At 30.3% G+C, this 19,902-nt stretch overlaps 3 protein-coding genes across 4 annotated transcripts; 1 reads left to right on the forward strand and 2 right to left on the reverse strand.

Annotated features, from left to right (window-relative positions):
* Positions 1 to 486: 486 nt before the first annotated feature.
* On the reverse strand, positions 487 to 6,748 carry LOC130894691 (E3 ubiquitin-protein ligase RNF34). Its single transcript, XM_057801625.1, has 6 exons — positions 6,402 to 6,748; positions 5,905 to 6,035; positions 5,694 to 5,822; positions 2,978 to 3,180; positions 1,328 to 1,526; positions 487 to 1,273 (listed from the first exon to the last, which is right to left on the reverse strand). Exons 1-6 carry the CDS (start codon positions 6,506 to 6,508, stop codon positions 1,095 to 1,097), a joined length of 948 nt encoding a protein of 315 aa, XP_057657608.1. The 5' UTR covers positions 6,509 to 6,748; the 3' UTR covers positions 487 to 1,094.
* Positions 6,749 to 7,164: 416 nt separating this feature from the next.
* On the forward strand, positions 7,165 to 18,994 carry LOC130894692 (histone-binding protein N1/N2). Its single transcript, XM_057801627.1, has 5 exons — positions 7,165 to 7,293; positions 11,837 to 12,068; positions 12,126 to 12,305; positions 12,364 to 12,815; positions 18,373 to 18,994. The coding sequence occupies exons 2-5, from the start codon at positions 11,837 to 11,839 to the stop codon at positions 18,553 to 18,555; spliced, it is 1,047 nt and encodes a 348-aa protein (XP_057657610.1). The 5' UTR covers positions 7,165 to 7,293; the 3' UTR covers positions 18,556 to 18,994.
* On the reverse strand, positions 8,249 to 11,762 carry LOC130894693 (uncharacterized). Of its 2 annotated transcripts, none has more exons than XM_057801628.1 (6): positions 11,200 to 11,762; positions 9,635 to 9,981; positions 8,986 to 9,225; positions 8,805 to 8,924; positions 8,606 to 8,743; positions 8,249 to 8,543 (listed from the first exon to the last, which is right to left on the reverse strand). In XM_057801628.1, exons 2-6 carry the CDS (start codon positions 9,705 to 9,707, stop codon positions 8,272 to 8,274), a joined length of 843 nt encoding a protein of 280 aa, XP_057657611.1. In that variant the 5' UTR covers positions 9,708 to 9,981; positions 11,200 to 11,762; the 3' UTR covers positions 8,249 to 8,271. The 2 variants fall into 2 exon arrangements, with proteins under 2 accessions (XP_057657611.1, XP_057657612.1); XM_057801629.1 differs by having other exon boundaries at positions 8,986 to 9,216; positions 11,200 to 11,760.
* Positions 18,995 to 19,902: the final 908 nt, after the last annotated feature.

Raw genomic sequence — 19,902 nt, forward strand, 5'->3', positions numbered from 1 at the left:
TTTTTGTTTCACTTGTGTATTAATAATTCATTAAATCGATCGATTTTTCAAGAAATTATTATTTTTTAATAAAAAAAAATTACACAAAACGCTGATATTAATAAAAGTTTCAATGTATATAATGCATTATTTCCTTTGAAGTAAATATGTAACGTCTTAGATTATAAAAGACGTACGTCAGTTGGGATGATTCGATTTAAACTCTGCTCCGAGACGAACCGAATGTTTCCGAGGTATCTGTATTTGTTGAATATCGTGGTACTTAAATAAAACACGTGATTAAGTTTAACTTTGAAATATAATTTGATTTCAACTAGAATAAAAGTACAATTTTGTGTATAATTCTTTGATTTTTGTTCTTATATATCAAGTATTTTAAATACCTAACTTTATTTAAAGAAAAATTTGTAGTTATCAACGATATTTATAAAATTATTTTAACTAAAAGAAAAAGACATGAATAAATTTAAAAGTATCTATCACCAATTTACAAGTATAATCACATTTTATATTTTTTCTTACATAACAAAGATTTTACTATAAAAAAATAGAAACGATACGAAAAATTTGTTGGTTTCGAGAAGTTCTTTCAATTTCAATTACGCGTGAAAGTGGTGAAATAAACTGGAATATTGAAAAATATACACTAGCACTCAAATGTTTTCGCCCACCCCAAAATCCAATCATTAAATTTCAAAATAATACATTTGAAAGAATTTTTTTTTCATATTATCAAGTGAAGGGCGAAACAAGGTCAACCTAAACTATTTATACGAGGGTATGTTTATATATTGTCGGCGCAAGTGGGGGAGAGTTTTATGTAGCGATGGGTCAAATATTGAGGTTTTTGGGTCTGAAAATGTTTGTGCGCAGGTCAAAAGAGAACGGATGTTAGATTCATGCGTAAAAACATGGCGGAAACTCGGTGATAGTTGTATCGTAGTGCCGAATATAAATATCAAAATCGATCGTATATTACAGGGCGGACAAAAACGTTCAAGTACACCGAGAAAAATAATTCGTTTTCCATCACGACTCGAATGGTTCAACCAACAATTCAATCGTTAAGTACTCGATTTTATTTTGGTGAAATTTCACGCTTTGAAAGTTCTAACGACGCGTACTACATATTGTCGACAAATAGGGCATTCGGCTAATCTTTTACCACAATCCGTGCAAGTGGCGATATGACCGCATTCCAATAGAACGCAATCCAACGGGGCGTCCATGCATAATTTACACAATTCTTGTATCGGTAAATTTTCCGGAATTTCTGAAAGAATTTTTGATAAATCGAATCGTTTGGATGATGTCGTTGGAGGGATACCTTTTTTCAGTACGTTGCTGTCTTCCCAAAGCCGTTCGGCTCTTTCTAAAAGTTCGGATTTTTCCACGCATCCTTTAAAATCAACTCTGTTCAAGGTTAGTAATATTTTCAAGTCTTTTGACGATAAATTTTGTAATTCTTCGGCGCTACCGAAATCCTCGATTTTTGGATACCTATTTGGCAGTGGGCTTTCGTTCCGCTAATAAATTTATGCGTGAAAAAAACATTTTTAGTACGAATCGATTCAATCAGAATGAATTTTAACAAAAAAATCTACTTAACTATCTCAAAATTCTGTACATTTTTTCCAATAGCATTGTTTTGACACAAATATTTGCTTAGATTCAAAACAAACGTATTCAATTCAGTGTTGCCACTCACTCACTCATTAATTCCTTTAAATTAAATGAACTGAACTTGGAGTCGAGTTTATTTTATTTCGTAGAATTTTTTTTTGTATCTGGTGGCAGTGGCGTAGCGAAAATTGTTTAGTATCTTGTTGCGATTAATTAATTTTTATAGAAATAAAATTTGTTGATAAAATTATTTTACTTTTAAACCGTTTTCTTCATAAATCAAGACGATTTATCAAAAAAAAAAAATCATAAGAATACACAATTTTGTATCAAAATATTTCAAAATCACGTGAAAACCAATGATAAAAATCGTTCGTAATGAAGAAAATTAGTTAATTTTGGCAACAGTGTATAAACATTCCAGAAGCTATTGACATATATCGGAAACGGAGCGATTTCCTTGATTTAACGCGCGATTAATTTCATTCCTTTTTTTAGAACTAAAACGCGTTCTTCAACAGATAATATATCGAATTAATTTCGTTCGTTTTGAGACAAATATTTACTTAGATTCAAAACAAACGTATTCAATTCAGTGTTGCTACTCTCTCACTCACGAATTCCTTTAAATTAAATGATCTAACTTTGTCGAGTCGAGTTTATTTTATTTCGTAGAATTTTTTTTTGTATTTGGTGGCAGTGGCGTAGCGAAAATTGTTTAGTATTATGTTGCCATTAATTAATTTTTAAAAAATAAAATTTGTTGATAAAATTATTTTACTTTTAAACCGTTTTCTTCATAAATCAAGACGATTTATCAAAATAAAATCATAAGAATACACAATTTTGTATCAAAATATTTCAAATTCACATAAAAATCGTTCGTAATGAAGAAAATTATTCAATTCTGGCAACAGTGTATAAACATTCCAGAATCAATTCAGAAGCTATTGACATATGCCGGAAACGGAACGATTTCCTTGTTTTAACGCGTGATTAATTTCATTCCTTTTTTTAGACCTAAAACTGATTCTTCTGACACATAATATCTCTAATTAATTTCGTATTAATAGATTGTTACCTTTTTATGTTTAAATAAAAACGATTTATCAAAAAAATCATAAGAATATTAGTGAAATATGCATCATAATGAAAAAAATTTTCCAATTCTGTCAACGCTGAATGAACATTTCAGAATTAATAATGACACTGGTGACATATGTTAGAAATGGAGTTATTTCCTTGATTTAGCACTTGATTAATTTCTTTCCTCTTTTTAGAGCTAAAACGCGTTCTTTTGACAAATGTTATGTGTCATTTTACAGTACCGTATCAACATTTTTTGTTTACTCACCTCTATATCATTCAAATTATCAGTACTGTGTCGAAACGTCGTAGAGGTAGTTGGTTGTGATTGTGGGTTAGTTGGGGTATGATCTCCGGCGACGTTTCGAGGTATATTAGTAGGTGATTGAGGTGATCTTTGTGTAGATCGAGGTTGTTCTTGGTAAGGTCTATTCGAATAACCATCATTTGTTAAAACCGATTCTAAATTACCTGAAGAAAAAATTAAAAATTGTTCCGAGACTATTTGACGTAAAATTTTATTGATACGAAAAAGGGTCAACAAACTTCGTATCTCGAAACGAAAAATATTTTTATTGTTATTTATATTGAAAAGCTTTTGAAAGATTAATTGACTGATTAGGTGAAATTATTGATCTTTTGATTGTTATTTGTTTAATTAAATTGTTTACTAAAAATATACGTTTCCCACCACAGAAATATAAGTAAACACAAAACACTCGTTTCACATAGGTGACACAATGTCATATTTAGAGCACTTGATCGAACTGTCACTATAGAACTAAATATACATAAATCATTGAATTAAAAGTTAAGGAGCGATGGCTATATAAATAAGCGGAAGTAGCCATATTGGCATCCAAGTATGACTCATTTTATTTTCCTTGTAAAAGAGCACGTCTTTAATTTTGTTTCGTATTTATATAAGTATCTATCTATAAAAATAGTGAATTATAACCACGATACAATAAATTCCATTCATTTTTCATAAATCATTTGCTAAAGAATAATTTTTATATAGCACGCCTATGGTAAAGCGGATATTATATATCCTCCATATGCAATAACTATCCTACACACCGAACTATTCTTTATTGCTCCTTCGATTAAGGTGCAATTTCATGTTGACACTGGACTCTGGCTTAGAGGTACAATTTTAAATGGAACGTCATTTTTAGCAGTGTAGTTCGTTTGTTAACGTTATCTATGGTTCTATTACGGTTATAGTTTATGGAAATCCACCAATATAATAAATTTATTAATATAAATAAATTCGTTCAAACCCACCAAAAAACCGTCCTCGGTACAACGCGCATTATAAATTATGTGTTTCAATCGGGCATTTAAAGTTTTACGAACGATTCTGTTTTGTGTTCTAACCGTTTCCGGGACAGTTTTTTCAATACTTGGTTGATTGAAAGTACTGTTACCAGAACAGTGCAAGTCGGTGATTGCAAATACAATATCTATAAACGCTTCTAATAACAGTTCCAAGAACGGTCCAGAGTAGCAGGTTGGAACAAATTAATATCTTCGTAAGATTTTCAAATGTTTTTACAAAATGGCAGCGGGGTATAAACAACACTGAATTAAGGTTATAATATTTTAGTCTATTATATTTTGCATTTCTTCAGAAAAAATATTAACGTTATTAATATAAGTTTTAAAGTTAATCATCAAATAATTATAAAATGATATTATATAACCATAATTTTATATAAATCAATCTAATTGTATGATTATAACGAACGAAAATGAATGGAATGTTTGTTTTTAAAAGACAATATCGAGTCTTATTCTGCAAAAATTACTAAGTGATGATTCACCTTTTTCATTTACAAGTGATAAATATTTGTTTGTGTATACAATTTAACTGTAACATTTATCATAATGATAATAAAATTCGTAGAAAAGTTAAGCTAACCTTGTATTTTTTCCTTGGAAAACGTACAAAATGTAAAACAGCACATGCTTACGATGTAACGCGAAATTTAATGTTTACTTCAACAAGAAACAAATCATCACAAATTACGAGGGATCGTATCTAATCTTATCAAGTACTGAATATGATATCAGTACGTTCCCTCTCCTTATTTTTTTTTAATTAGGAGTTACGTATTTATTTATAAGTTACTTTGTGAATCGTTGATTGGGTTACTAGTATTGCACAAAAAACGATTTATATGGAAAAAAATGCATATAATATACAGGGTATAATCTGAAACAATTGTTGAGATGTGTATTTATCGTTTTTTTTTGTGTTTCGTTGATTGGGTTACTAAAAACAGCACAAAAAACAATTTATATGGGAAAAAAGGATATAATATACAGGGTATGATCAAGAAGAGTCAAGAAAATGGTCAATTTTGAGAAAACATGGTAAAGTTTTGAGAAAAAATGGTTAATTTTAAGATAAAATTGTCAATTTTGAGAAAACATGTTTAAGTTTTGATAAAAAATGGTCAATTTTGAGATAAAATGGTCGATTTTAACAGAAAATGGTGAATTTTGAGAGAAAATTGTTGATTTTGAGAAAAAAATATAAAAATTTCATTAGACTACTTGTCAAAAATAATCGAACTAGTAACATGAACATTTTAAATCCCCTTTTCCTTCAATTCCAGTAATTTTTTACATAAATTCATCAAAAAAAAAACATAAATATTGAAAAAAATCATTAAAAACTGTTGATTTTCGATCTGAAGGAGTCAAAAAAACAGCTCAAAATTACCCAATTTCAACAAATTCAATATTTCACATATAATCTTATATTTCGTAAACAATTATTGAAAAATTGATAAAATTTGTATAAAAATCTCCATAATTTTTCCAAAACATACCAAATCCCATTATTTTCAATTTGAAAATCAATTTTTGGGGTCAATTTAAGCACACGACACATTCAAATCATTATTAATAACACAATAAAACAAAAACAAATTCAATCCCAATTAAAATATCGATTAATTCAATGATGTACTCACCCAGTAGATCGTTAACTGGACGTAAATTAGGAAGAGATCCAGCAAAATTCGCTGTCAGTTTCTCCAAACCTCGCTTTGGTTTTTCAGGTATCTGTTTATTGCATAATATATCCACCAATTCATGTTTTTCTAAAAAAAAACCAAATAAAAAATGAGAATCTGAAAAAAAAATATGAATCATAAGTATTAACCCAGTATATCAAACACTTACCTACTAATCCAAAAGTAGATATATTTCTTTTATTCAAATAATCTTGTAAATCTTTTGATTTAAGTTCCATAAGTTCAGATCGCTCTGGAGGACGTTTTAATAAGATAAGACATTTTTCACAGTATAATATCCTAAAAATATTTCGCAAATTCCGATTTTGAAGACGACAAATCGATTTCTTTATAAAAAAACAAATGTTTTCATTGTAATAAAGCAAAATATGATGGTATTTTCGGTTTAATACAGTTTATTTTATACGTCACATTTCCTTCTTCAGAAAATTACGAAGTTTTGGGGTAAACATTCCGAGGGTTAGGTTTTATGACTAGAGAAAGAGAGGTTGGGACAGTTTTAAATATACAATTCTATTACTAATTACACTATTTTCTCGTTAATTTTGAATGTTGAACAAATTTTGTATCACTAAAACCAATTAATTTGATATAGTTTATATATGAAACAAAAGATAAATATTAGATATTCTTCTTAAAACTTACCCTTCTCTTCTTTTCAAACATTTGTTACAATATTTATCTTCACATTCACCACACTTTATTTTCCAATTAAGTAGATTAAAATCAGATCTACATTTAGTACAGGGCATTTTGATTTCTCTCCCGTATAACAATTATATGAAAACCATTTAAAAAAAATTGTTAATTACGAACTATATTTAATTTGTTTCTATTCATTTTAAGTAAATGTCATCGTTGAAGTTTACTTAATCACTATATTTTCCTATCATTATTTTAATTACTAATAGGTACTAAAAATATAATACAAATTATTAGTAAACTGCATTGGTTCTAATCTGTTGTATTGAACTGTCAAAAAAGCTATGTTCTATTACTTACCTTTGTTACTATATGGTGTGTTCCGAGTGGAAAAAAGAAAGAAATAAAATTTTTGTTATGAACTCCAAATATAAAGAGACGATAATAAAAGTGGAAATTATAAATTATAATTGAGCCAACACAAAACAAAAATTGAAAAAAAATGATTTGAATTAACCGTTAATGCGAAAACTCCACTATACCTACCGGGTAGGCAACAAGCAGCACAGCCACGAACCACATCAAAATATGCTGCACTATTTTATATATAGAAGATTAGAGATCTTAGTCAGATTATCCAAAAATTGATATAACCGATCAGTGCCATCGAAATAAAGTTGACTGCCGAACGATAACGAACAGTAAGAATCACCAGATTCATATTGCCGAACGTAGAATATGTCATATTTTGACATCTGTCATTAGTGTCTTACTTCAACAGTCATTGAAATCTTTGCCGCCGTAGAGAACAAGAAAATTACTAGTTAACGTCTTTTTTTACAATTTTTTTGAGTTTCTAGAGAGATAATCGTTTTTACAATAGATATTCACTAAGGTATGTATAAGATTAAATAAAAAACAGTAGTTAAATCAACAGTTTATTGCAAGAATATAATACAAGATGCAAAAAAGCAAGCTTTGATGCATAAATAAGCATATAAAAACAAGAATTTATTATCTTAGACACTATAAAAAAAATTGAGGCTGTATTCAAGGCATTTTGCACTTATATTTATATATTGTTATATACTCTTCGTTCTATTTTAACGTTTTAAAAATTTTTTTCAAATTCGTCAATTCAACATTATCCAAACATTTAATTGCAATTTTAGATATACTATTCTTCTTTGTATGAATATTTCATAATTCAGAACCAATATTTCATCTTTTTTATGCGTTTTTGTGGTTTTTTTACATTGATTTGATATACTTAAATGTTTGAAATCAATGACAGACATATACAGGTAAAATTCATATATATTTTCATGATTTCGTGATTTCTAAATATATTTCTATCCAGTGCTTTTTCAAATATCACTTGAAAAAGGTTTTTTTTTCGAGTAAATAATATATAAACATGTTTTAAATAATGACGTTATTATGATAGCAAAAGTATTCTTTATTAACTAATTATGTACCAGGTGTAGACGATAATTTCATCATTATTTTATGATATTTAATAGTAATTTGCACTAGAATTGTTAATATATATGAAATGTAGGAAAAAATGTTTTGTTTTCGTTGGGAGAAGTGAATAACGAAAAATTAAGTACCGATGTGTGATTTTAAAAAATCGATTTTGACGAATTAATTGATGATTATCGCGAATTTACTATTCTATTATATAATTTATCGACTCCAAAGTGGTACCATAATCGATAATTATAACAAAAATAAGTTTTTGATGATTGATTTGTTCCCGTAGACTGAGATAATGCATTTCTAACCTCAATTATGAAATTAGTGGATTCTTTAAAAGGATCACTGTAAACAAACTAAATTATTGATCGTTTTTATGGTTAGAAGAATGTATTTAATTGATCATACTGGATATAGGATTGAATCTCATAATTTTAGATAATAATATCCACAATACCGACGTCATCACGCACAACATGACTCCACCCCATCCCAAATCTAGCGACCACGACGTAGTGAACACCCTAGCCGGTAATAAGTCTTTTACACCCCTAACCCCAGTCGGACTTATCACCCCGTCGACCGTACCTTCAGATTCTTCCATATGAGGCCGATTGTGGAGCCTCTTGAAGTGGATAATGGTCAATGTGAAAAGAGCAAACGATGCTAGAAAAAAAGAAGAATAAAAATGAAGAATAAATCTGGGAAGATTCAATTATCGTAACTACCTGCTAGCAAATACATGACTCCCGTAACTAACACGGCACTTATTTGATGTTGGAAGACCCCGAAAGCTCCCACCAGCGCAGCGCTACCTAGCACTATCAAACATACTAGCGCACACGATATAGATAAATTTTGCATCCCTATAAAAAATAAAATACGTTCAAAATTGATCGTACATTTATATTTTCTTTTTAAACTCACTGTGTTGCCAATCCGCTCGCGATTCATAACCTCTAACGCCATCTATACCGCCGGATAAATAATTCACGCACGATTTTACCGCCGGAAAACCGACTCTACCCAGTAATCCGATTTCCTCCTCTGAAAAAAATCAATTTATCTACGGTCGATCCTCGAATTTCATTACAGACAACTGTATTACCGGTTAAACTGACGCATAAAGTCCAAATACCCCCGTGCATCGGTACCAAAAAAGCTATAGTTCTATCCCTGTCGTTTGTAGCTATTCTAGCTACAGTTTTATCAAGTAACCAATGAACGGTAACCGTTTTGTTGGCCAACGTATCCAAATTCGTTTTATCCCACGTGACTTCCTCCCAATGATCTGTCATTATGGCGGCGCAAAGCATTCCGGTAGCGCACGTTGTCAATACTAAAGTTCCTAGAAAGACAGTATCAATGGAACGCGCACGGTAACAGGAAGTTACGACCTGTCAAATATGTTTTAATATGGCGTCTATACACAAATAAAAAAATTGATAAATATAACGAATTGTGAAAATTCGTTTAAAAAAAAAATGGCCGCCGTGGGGTAAACAAATGCCGTTAACGTGAGTTTCCGTGTGACGCGTGGAATTTTTTGAACACGAAAACGTGAAATTGGTGAAAAAACTCTTGATCTCAACAGTATTCTAAATTTTTTTATATATTTTAAAGTTTATTTACCATATAGAATAAAAAAAAACGTCGATTATTTACCCCACGGCCGCCATTTCGACGTATTTCGCTTGTATAGATAAAGTAAATGACGAATATGAGATATTTAATGAGAATAGAAGATAATTTGGTACCTAGTAGAAAGAATACGCTTGGATGGACGCTACAATTCCAACCCGTTTCGTCATCGGCGTCGGAATTCTCCATCAGAGCGGGTTCGTAATCGACAATGAGGAGATCGTATTCCTGCTTGTGTTTCTTCAGTTTGATGGCGACCTCCCTGAGGAAGCACTGAATATTCTTTAATTTTAAATCCCTCGTACTTCCCGATATACTTTAAAATGATTAAATCCGTTAAAAAAATTATAATTTATCTATATCAGTTTTGGTTTTTTTATTATTTAGGTTACTTCCGGTAGTTTCAAACGCGGCCATTATTCGTTTCAGTAATTAACATCGTGTGCGTTCTTTTAGTACATATCTGAAAGATAAAAAAGAAGAATAACTGCTACTTGTCACTTTTCAATATAAAAAGAAGAAACAACCAACAATTCATTTCGTTTAAGACGAATTCCTAACTAGAATTTATAAAAAGTGTAAAGTAATAAAAACTCGAGGTCAATGAACTTTAAAATAAAATAATACGTCTCGTACTATATTGTGAGAGTATTAAATTTAATAAAACCTTTTCTATGATTGGTTGTATTGTTTGATAAGTACAAAAATCTATTATTGGTATAGTAAAATTTGTTAATAAACAAGTTTACTTGAAGTTAAAAGTCAAATTATTTGAAAAAAAGTTTTACAGGTTAGGTCAAGTCTACTAATATAAAAACTTCGTCGTGGATTGTGTGATTGTTAATAAATATCAACTTTTAAGGTGTATTTGTTTGTATTTAAATAAAAAAATGATTAAAACAAATATATTTCTAATATATACGGGTGGTATTCGAAATTTAATTCTTTATTTATTAAATTTCAAGAGAAAAATTTGGTTTGAACTTTAATTAACGTAAATTTTACAACTAGCACTGTATATTCTTTAATTTTAATTTCCTCGTACATCTCGATATACTTTAAAATGATTAAATGCCTTAAAAAAATTATAATTTATCTAAATCAGTTTTGGTTCTTAATTTATTTAGGTTAATTCCGGTAGTTTCAAAGTACATATCTGGAAGATAAAAAAGAAGAATAACTGCTACTTGTCACTTTTCAATATAAAAAGAAGAAACAATCAACAATTCATTTCGTTTAAGACGAATTCCTAACTAGAATTTATAAAAAGTGTAAAGTAATAAAAACTCGAGGTCAATGAACTTTAAAATAAAATAATACGTCTCGTACTATATTGTGAGAGTATTAAATTTAATAAAACCTTTTCGATGATTAGTTGTATTGTTTGATAAGTACAAAAATCTATTATTGGTATAGTAAAATTTGTTAATAAACAAGTTTACTTGAAGTTAAATGTCAAATTATTTGAAAAATAGGTTTTTAGGTTAGGTCAAGTCTACTAATATAAAAACTTCGTCGTGGATTGTGTCATTGTTAATAAATATCAACTTTTAAGGTGTATTTGTTTGTATTGAAATAAAAAAATGATTAAAACAAATATATTTCTAATATATACGGGTGGTATTCGAAATTTAACGATAAAAATATGTTTTAACGTAAATCTTACAACTAGATATCTTACCTTGAGATTAAAAAAGCAGACAAAGGCACTTGAAACGTTAGTCAAAATATCATAGACTTATGCACTGTTAAATAATTGACTTTTTGGATGAAAAATAAGTTTGTTCTATTAAAGATTTTATTTTTATTGGATCGGAATGTATAGGCGTGATTCTACACGCTAATTTTCTAAATATTTTACATGTCACTTCTCCCTTTAAACACTACTACACTTTATATCTATAAAACGTCATCGCGTTGCGTACTCGGAACAATCCCCGCGGCGTTGCCAATACTTCTAATAATTCCTCAAACATCAATACTATCCGCAACGATTTAAATATATTAAAATTTATTGTTTTTTATGGAATTTCGAAATTTGAAAGTTGAATTAATCAAATTCTTTGTATCTTTGTCTATTTACCCACGTGAATATTCGAGCATTTTCAATTTTTACCCGTCTTAAGTTAATTCTATAATTGTTTTAGTAGATTGCGTATTCGGAACGAACATTTGGCAACGTTTCGAAACTAAAGTAGTCGATAAATATATATCGCGACGCCGTCGATTACCCCGACATGTCCATTTATTATTTCGTCGGGGTTTTTATAAGAAAAAATTCAAATTAACATACAAATAATTTTAATATATTAATTTAGATGGCAGATGTCGTTATAAACGCCGATAACAAAAATCCAAAAGAATTATTCGGTCAAGGTGTACGAGCCTACGTCCTTCAAGATTATTCGGCGGCCGTGGCGGCGTTGGGCAAAGCGAGCGAACTCCTGGTGATCGAACATGGCGACGATCTCCACGAATCCTTAGGAGAAGTTTATCTTTATTACGGAAAATCGTTACTTGGTCTATCCAGAGAGGAATCCGAACCTCTTGGTAAATAAAAAAACATTTTTTTTTCTTCATCGGTTTCGGTACAGCATTTTATTATAGGGGACGCCGTACCTCGCAACGACGAATCGTCCGAAGAAGAAAACGTCGAAGAAACAGAAGAAAACGAAGAATCCGCAACCAAAGAAGATAATGAATCGGCAACCGAAGGAGATAACGAAAAAGTTAACGAAGAAGATAAATCCGGGGCGGGCGAAGGTTCGTCGACGAAAGAACCTGGAGGTAGAACCGATTTTGAAACGGATCCGATGCGGATTTGTAACATTTTATGAATTTACAGACCACGAAGACGATCCGAGCGATCTCCAATTGGCTTGGGAGGTGCTGGAATTGGCGAAGAAGATTTTCCAGCGACAAGGGGAAGCGGCGAAGAAGAATTTGGCGGAAACGTTGGCGGTATTGGGGGAAGTTTCGTTGGAAAGCGAAAATTTCGAATCGGCCGTTAACGATATTAGCGAAGGATTGAAAATCCAGCAGGAATTGTTCGATGAGGATTCGAGGACCGTGGCGGAAACTTACTACAAATTGGGGGTGGCTTATTCGACCGGCGGGCGAATAGATGCGGCCATTAACAGTTTTAATAATTCTTTGGATTATTTGAACAGGAGGATTTCGAGTTTGGGCGAATTGGTAGATAAAAATAAAGGAATCGACGATGAAATTAACGAGATTAAGAATTTGATACCGGAGATAGAAGAGAAGATAGCGGATATGAGAACGTATAAAGACGAGGTATGTAAATGTGACATTAGAACTACTATAGGAAATTTGTTTAAAAAAAATAAATTCGTTAAAATCGAAGGCGATAACGATAAAATTAATAAATTGGAAGTTAGAAGACGAAAAAATATCGCGATCGAAGATGTTTTCAATAAAGTTGCTATTTAGATTTTCGTAAGTTCGTTTCAATTATTATTTTTTCTTATCCCCTCGTAAACTAAGAAAATTTGTACTTGAAAATCTTCATTTTATGTTAAAAATTATGTCATCGTAATATCGAAACGTTTTTCTAGTTTTTTTTTTTATCCGATTCACGTGTTTTTTTAAAAAAAAAAAAATTCTGTTAATATATAGGGTGTTTGTAAAAAAACGTGAAATATCGATTATTGTTTATATATTCGAGGAGGTAATTTGCCTTATTTACTGTAATTTTTTTTTTTTTGGAGTTTTAATTTTGTGAAATAATTTAGTTTCGGTTTATTTCGAGTTTTCTAATTTTTTGATTCGAAATTAATAAATTGAAAAAAATTTATCATTTCTTTTTACTGAATTTAACGGCTTTAGAATCGAATTTGGAAAATTTCGAAATAAAAACGTTACTTTAGCGTTTTCGAATTTCTAGAATCCATTTATCGAAATGCCAAATTATTACTTCCGGTTCAAAATTGTTGGTTTAGCGTTTTCTAAGTCGTAGAATCCATTTATCGAATTCCCAGTTTATTACTTCCGGTTCAAAATCTCATTAAAAACCGTTAGTTTAGCGTTTTCGAATTTCTAGAATCCATTTATCGAATTCCCAGATTATTACTTCCGGTTCAAAATTGTTAGTTTAGCGTTTTCTAAGTCGTAGAATCCATTTATCGAATTCCCAGTTTATTACTTCCGGTTCAAAATCTCATTAAAAACCGTTAGTTTAGCGTTTTCGAATTTCTATAATCCATTTATCGAAATGCCAAATTATTACTTCCGGTTCAAAATTGTTGGTTTAGCGTTTTCTAAGTCGTAGAATCCATTTATCGAATTCCCAGTTTATTACTTCCGGTTCAAAATCTCATTAAAAACCGTTAGTTTAGCGTTTTCGAATTTCTAGAATCCATTTATCGAATTCCCAGATTATTACTTCCGGTTCAAAATTGTTAGTTTAGCGTTTTCTAAGTCGTAGAATCCATTTATCGAATTCCCAGTTTATTACTTCCGGTTCAAAATCTCATTAAAAACCGTTAGTTTAGCGTTTTCGAATTTCTAGAATCCATTTATCGAAATGCCAAATTATTACTTCCGATTCAAAATTGTTAGTTTAGCGTTTTCTAAGTCGTAGAATCCATTTATCGAATTCCCAGATTATTACTTCCGGTTCAAAATCTCATTAAAAAACGTTAGTTTAGCGTTTTCGAATTTCTATAATCCATTTATCGAAATGCCAAATTATTACTTCCGGTTCAAAATTGTTAGTTTAGCGTTTTCTAAGTCGTAGAATCCATTTATCGAATTCCCAGATTATTACTTCCGGTTCAAAATCTCATTAAAAACCGTTACTTTAGCGTTTTCGAATTTCTATAATCCATTTATCGAAATGCCAAATTATTACTTCCGGTTCAAAATTGTTGGTTTAGCGTTTTCTAAGTCGTAGAATCCATTTATCGAATTCCCAGATTATTACTTCCGGTTCAAAATCTCATTAAAAAACGTTAGTTTAGCGTTTTCGAATTTCTATAATCCATTTATCGAAATGCCAAATTATTACTTCCGGTTCAAAATTGTTAGTTTAGCGTTTTCTAAGTCGTAGAATCCATTTATCGAATTCCCAGATTATTACTTCCGGTTCAAAATCTCATTAAAAACCGTTACTTTAGCGTTTTCGAATTTCTAGAATCCATTTATCGAAATGCCAAATTATTACTTCCGGTTCAAAATTGTTGGTTTAGCGTTTTCTAAGTCGTAGAATCCATTTATCGAATTCCCAGATTATTACTTCCGGTTCAAAATCTCATTAAAAAACGTTAGTTTAGCGTTTTCGAATTTCTATAATCCATTTATCGAATTCCCAGATTATTACTTCCGGTTCAAAATTGTTGGTTTAGCGTTTTCTAAGTCGTAGAATCCATTTATCGAATTCCCAGATTATTACTTCCGGTTCAAAATCTCATTAAAAACCGTTAGTTTAGCGTTTTCGAATTTCTATAATCCATTTATCGAAATGCCAAATTATTACTTCCGGTTCAAAATTGTTGGTTTAGCGTTTTCTAAGTCGTGGAATTCATTTATCGAAATGCCAGTTTATTACTTCCGGTTCAAAATCTCATTAAAAACCGTTAGTTTAGCGTTTTCGAATTTCTAGAATCCATTTATCGAAATTCCAAATTATTACTTTCGGTTCAAAATCTTATTAAAAACCGTTAGTTTAGCGTTTTCGAATTTCTAGAATCCATTTATCGAATTCCCAAATTATTAATTCCGGTTAAAAAACGTTGGTTTAGCGTTTTCTAAGTCGTGAAATCCATTTATCGAATTCCCAGATTATTACTTCCGGTTCAAAATCTCATTAAAAACCGTTAGTTTAGCGTTTTCGAATTTCTATAATCCATTTATCGAAATGCCAAATTATTACTTCCGGTTCAAAATTGTTGGTTTAGCGTTTTCTAAGTCGTGGAATCCATTTATCGAATTCCCAGATTATTACTTCCGGTTCAAAATCTCATTAAAAAACGTTAGTTTAGCGTTTTCGAATTTCTATAATCCATTTATCGAATTCCCAGATTATTACTTCCGGTTCAAAATTGTTGGTTTATCGTTTTCTAAGTCGTAGAATCCATTTATCGAATTCCCAGATTATTACTTCCGGTTCAAAATCTCATTAAAAACCGTTAGTTTAGCGTTTTCGAATTTCTAGAATCCATTTATCGAATTCCCAGATTATTACTTCCGGTTCAAAATTGTTAGTTTAGCGTTTTCTAAGTCGTAGAATCCATTTATCGAATTCCCAGATTATTACTTCCGGTTCAAAATCTCATTAAAAAACGTTAGTTTAGCGTTTTCGAATTTCTATAATCCATTTATCGAATTCCCAGATTATTACTACCGGTTCAAAATTGTTGGTTTAGCGTTTTCTAAGTCGTAGAATCCATTTATCGAATTCCCAGATTATTACTTCCGGTTCAAAATCTCATTAAAAAACGTTAGTTTAGCGTTTTCGAATTACTAGAATCCATTTATCGAATTCCCAGATTATTACTTCCGGTTCAAAATTGTTAGTTTAGCTTTTTCTAAGTCGTAGAATCCATTTATCGAATTCCCAGATTATTACTTCCGGTTCAAAATCTCATTAAAAAACGTTAGTTTAGCGTTTTCGAATTACTAGAATCCATTTATCGAATTCCCAGATTATTACTTCCGGTTCAAAATTGTTAGTTTAGCGTTTTCTAAGTCGTAGAATCCATTTATCGAATTCCCAGATTATTACTTCCGGTTCAAAATCTCATTAAAAAACGTTAGTTTAGCGTTTTCAAATTTCTATAATCCATTTATCGAATTCCCAGATTATTACTTCCGGTTCAAAATCTCATTAAAAAACGTTAGTTTAGCGTTTTCGAATTTCTAGAATCCATTTATCGAATTCCCAGATTATTACTTCCGGTTCAAAATTGTTAGTTTAGCTTTTTCTAAGTCGTAGAATCCATTTATCGAATTCCCAGATTATTACTTCCGGTTCAAAATCTCATTAAAAAACGTTAGTTTAGCGTTTTCGAATTTCTATAATCCATTTATCTAAATGCCAAATTATTACTTCCGGTTCAAAATTGTTGGTTTAGCGTTTTCTAAGTCGTAGAATCCATTTATCGAATTCCCAGATTATTACTTCCGGTTCAAAATCTCATTAAAAAACGTTAGTTTAGCGTTTTCAAATTTCTATAATCCATTTATCGAATTCCCAGATTATTACTTCCGGTTCAAAATCTCATTAAAAAACGTTAGTTTAGCGTTTTCGAATTTCTATAATCCATTTATCTAAATGCCAAATTATTACTTCCGGTTCAAAATTGTTGGTTTAGCGTTTTCTAAGTCGTAGAATCCATTTATCGAATTCCCAGATTATTACTTCCGGTTCAAAATCTCATTAAAAAACGTTAGTTTAGCGTTTTCAAATTTCTATAATCCATTTATCGAATTCCCAGATTATTACTTCCGGTTCAAAATCTCATTAAAAAACGTTAGTTTAGCGTTTTCGAATTTCTAGAATCCATTTATCGAATTCCCAGATTATTACTTCCGGTTCAAAATTGTTAGTTTAGCTTTTTCTAAGTCGTAGAATCCATTTATCGAATTCCCAGATTATTACTTCCGGTTCAAAATCTCATTAAAAAACGTTAGTTTAGCGTTTTCGAATTTCTATAATCCATTTATCTAAATGCCAAATTATTACTTCCGGTTCAAAATTGTTGGTTTAGCGTTTTCTAAGTCGTAGAATCCATTTATCGAATTCCCAGATTATTACTTCCGGTTCAAAATCTCATTAAAAACCGTTACTTTAGCGTTTTCGAATTTCTATAATCCATTTATCGAAATGCCAAATTATTACTTCCGGTTCAAAATCTCATTAAAAAACGTTAGTTTAGCGTTTTCGAATTTCTATAATCCATTTATCTAAATCCCAAATTATTACTTCCGGTTCAAAATTGTTGGTTTAGCGTTTTCTAAGTCGTCGAATCCATTTATCGAATTCCCAAATTATTAATTCCGGTTCAAAATCTTATTAAAAAACGTTAGTTTAGCGTTTTCTAACTCGTAGAATCCATTTATCGAATTCCCAAATTATTAATTCCGGTTCAAAATCTTATTAAAAAACGTTAGTTTAGCGTTTTCTAACTCGTAGAATCCATTTATCGAATTCCCAGATTGGTACTTCCGGTTCAAAATCTCATTTGAAAACTTTTTTCTTTGCCTATAAATAATGCGCAAAAAAATATAATTCAAAAAGTTGATCAGGATGTAAGCCAATCAAATTATATCGGTAGAACCGGAAATAGACATCTTGGATCTCGATAAATGGATTCTTTAACATCAAGAATGTATCCCTTAAAGAATAATGCATTTCCTCCCCTCTTCTCGTTCAATTAAATGTCTGTTTTCCTTTTCTATCCTTCAAGGTAATTACATTTTTTTTCAATTATTTTTCTCCTAAAAAGGATTAATCAACATCCTGTTGAATATTCATAAAATTTTTCATTCTCTTTATCACAATTCGTTAATATTACAACTATTTTTACACACCTCGTATGGTATTATTTTGAAGACTGATTTTTTTTGTATTATTATACTTTAAATAAATTTTTTTATAAAACTAGTTTTTTTATTTTCTTTTTTTTTTCAAATCCTAACCTAAACATTATAAGTCAAGTTGAAGTGAATTTGTCACCAGAGGCGCTGGTGTAGAGTAAGGTCTCCGAAATGTCACTTTTACGTTCATTTCATCATATTCTGACAGTTATACGTGGAGACCTCGCTTATCGGTAGCGCCAACTGGTGAGTACGTAACGTACAACGTACTAGTTTAGTTTTATTAAATTTATAGGCAATGACAAACATTTTTACGGCCCTAAAAGATGGACCGAAAAACGAATCTTCGACTTCGTCATCGAATTCATCGAAACCGATTACTGATATATCTCATTTGGTTAAAAGGAAACGGAAAGCCGACGAAATCGATAAGGATACGACGGTCGAAGAACAACCCGCCAAAAAAACTAACCTTTAAAAATAAATCGGTTTAAATACTAAATTTTTTTGATTCCCCCTCGTATTCTAACACCAACTTCAATTAACGGCCATCTAGTTTATCGGGACAGTTTCTTCCATCTCTATCCATCCAAAAATTCCCCTCAAATTAAATTGCTTTTATACAGATTGTCCCATTTTTTTCATGATTAATTTCAGAGGTTTTACGAGGGTTCGTAAGTAGGTTTTGTTTTTATTAATTGAATTTTAAATTTGAGGTTATTCAATGACTGTTAGAGGTTTGTTGATTGAATTATATATTTATTTTAATAGAAAACGGTTCTGCTTCTTTCAATAAGGTGTACAATAAAAGAAGACTGGTCGATTTTATCTTTTTAGGATCTATAATTGATAGAACTATATTATTTCGCACTATATGTTTTATAGAATTGAAAAAAAAATGTTTTTAATAACAAAAATGTGTTTTATTTTACCTTAACACGAACATAAAAGTCATACAACACCGACAGGTGCTCTACGCTCCCCTAACCATAATTTCTCCTTTGTTAAGAACAACAACAATTTTCATATTCCCCTCGTAATAATGTAAATCTAAAAACGAAGTTCTATTGACGGAAAACGAAGAGATTTGATGTTTGTATCTTACAGTGTTGCCAGTATTGCAGGTTTTCAAGTCGAAATTGTATATTATCTAATAGTTAAACTATTTCATAAACAAATTTAATTTAAAACAAAAGTTGATTGACAAAATAAAAAACGATATTCGTGTCATTTCATTTTCCGTAATGAATTATAAAGTTTTTTTTTGGTTAAATATTTTCTCTTTTCACTTTTTATTACACAGTTCGGCAACACTGATGACCATTATAATTGGTCGAAATCTTTGTTGAAATTCATATTTTCTGAAATTTTATTCAAAATAAATTTTACTTCAAATTAGTACAATCTAGTTTATACATTTAACTTTATCTATGGTTTCGTCTGGCAAATATTGAAACAGTATTGCCAGACTTCTTTCATGATTTTCTTTATACGGAACTCTTCAATTAGATATACTATTGTACTTATTAGGTAAATTTGTGTACATTATTACACATGATTTCAAAAAAGCCTATTGACTATGTGAAAATAGAATATTAAAAGTGTTAATACAGTAGTTATGAGACTTAATGAAATTTTTAAATGAGTAATTGGCAACATGTTAATACGTCGTGAAGTTGGTTGCAAGTGCGGTTTGACAGTTTGTTCTGTGTAGCCGGCTTTAGATAATATAAATAGTTATGAAATTTCTTAAAATATAGTTTCATTTCGCTCCTACGTTATATAAAACTAAAAATTAAATAAATTACAAAGGTAATAATATGAA

The sequence above is a fragment of the Diorhabda carinulata genome, chromosome 6 (assembly GCF_026250575.1).
Source record: "Diorhabda carinulata isolate Delta chromosome 6, icDioCari1.1, whole genome shotgun sequence".
In the NCBI taxonomy this organism is placed as follows: domain Eukaryota; kingdom Metazoa; phylum Arthropoda; class Insecta; order Coleoptera; family Chrysomelidae; genus Diorhabda; species Diorhabda carinulata.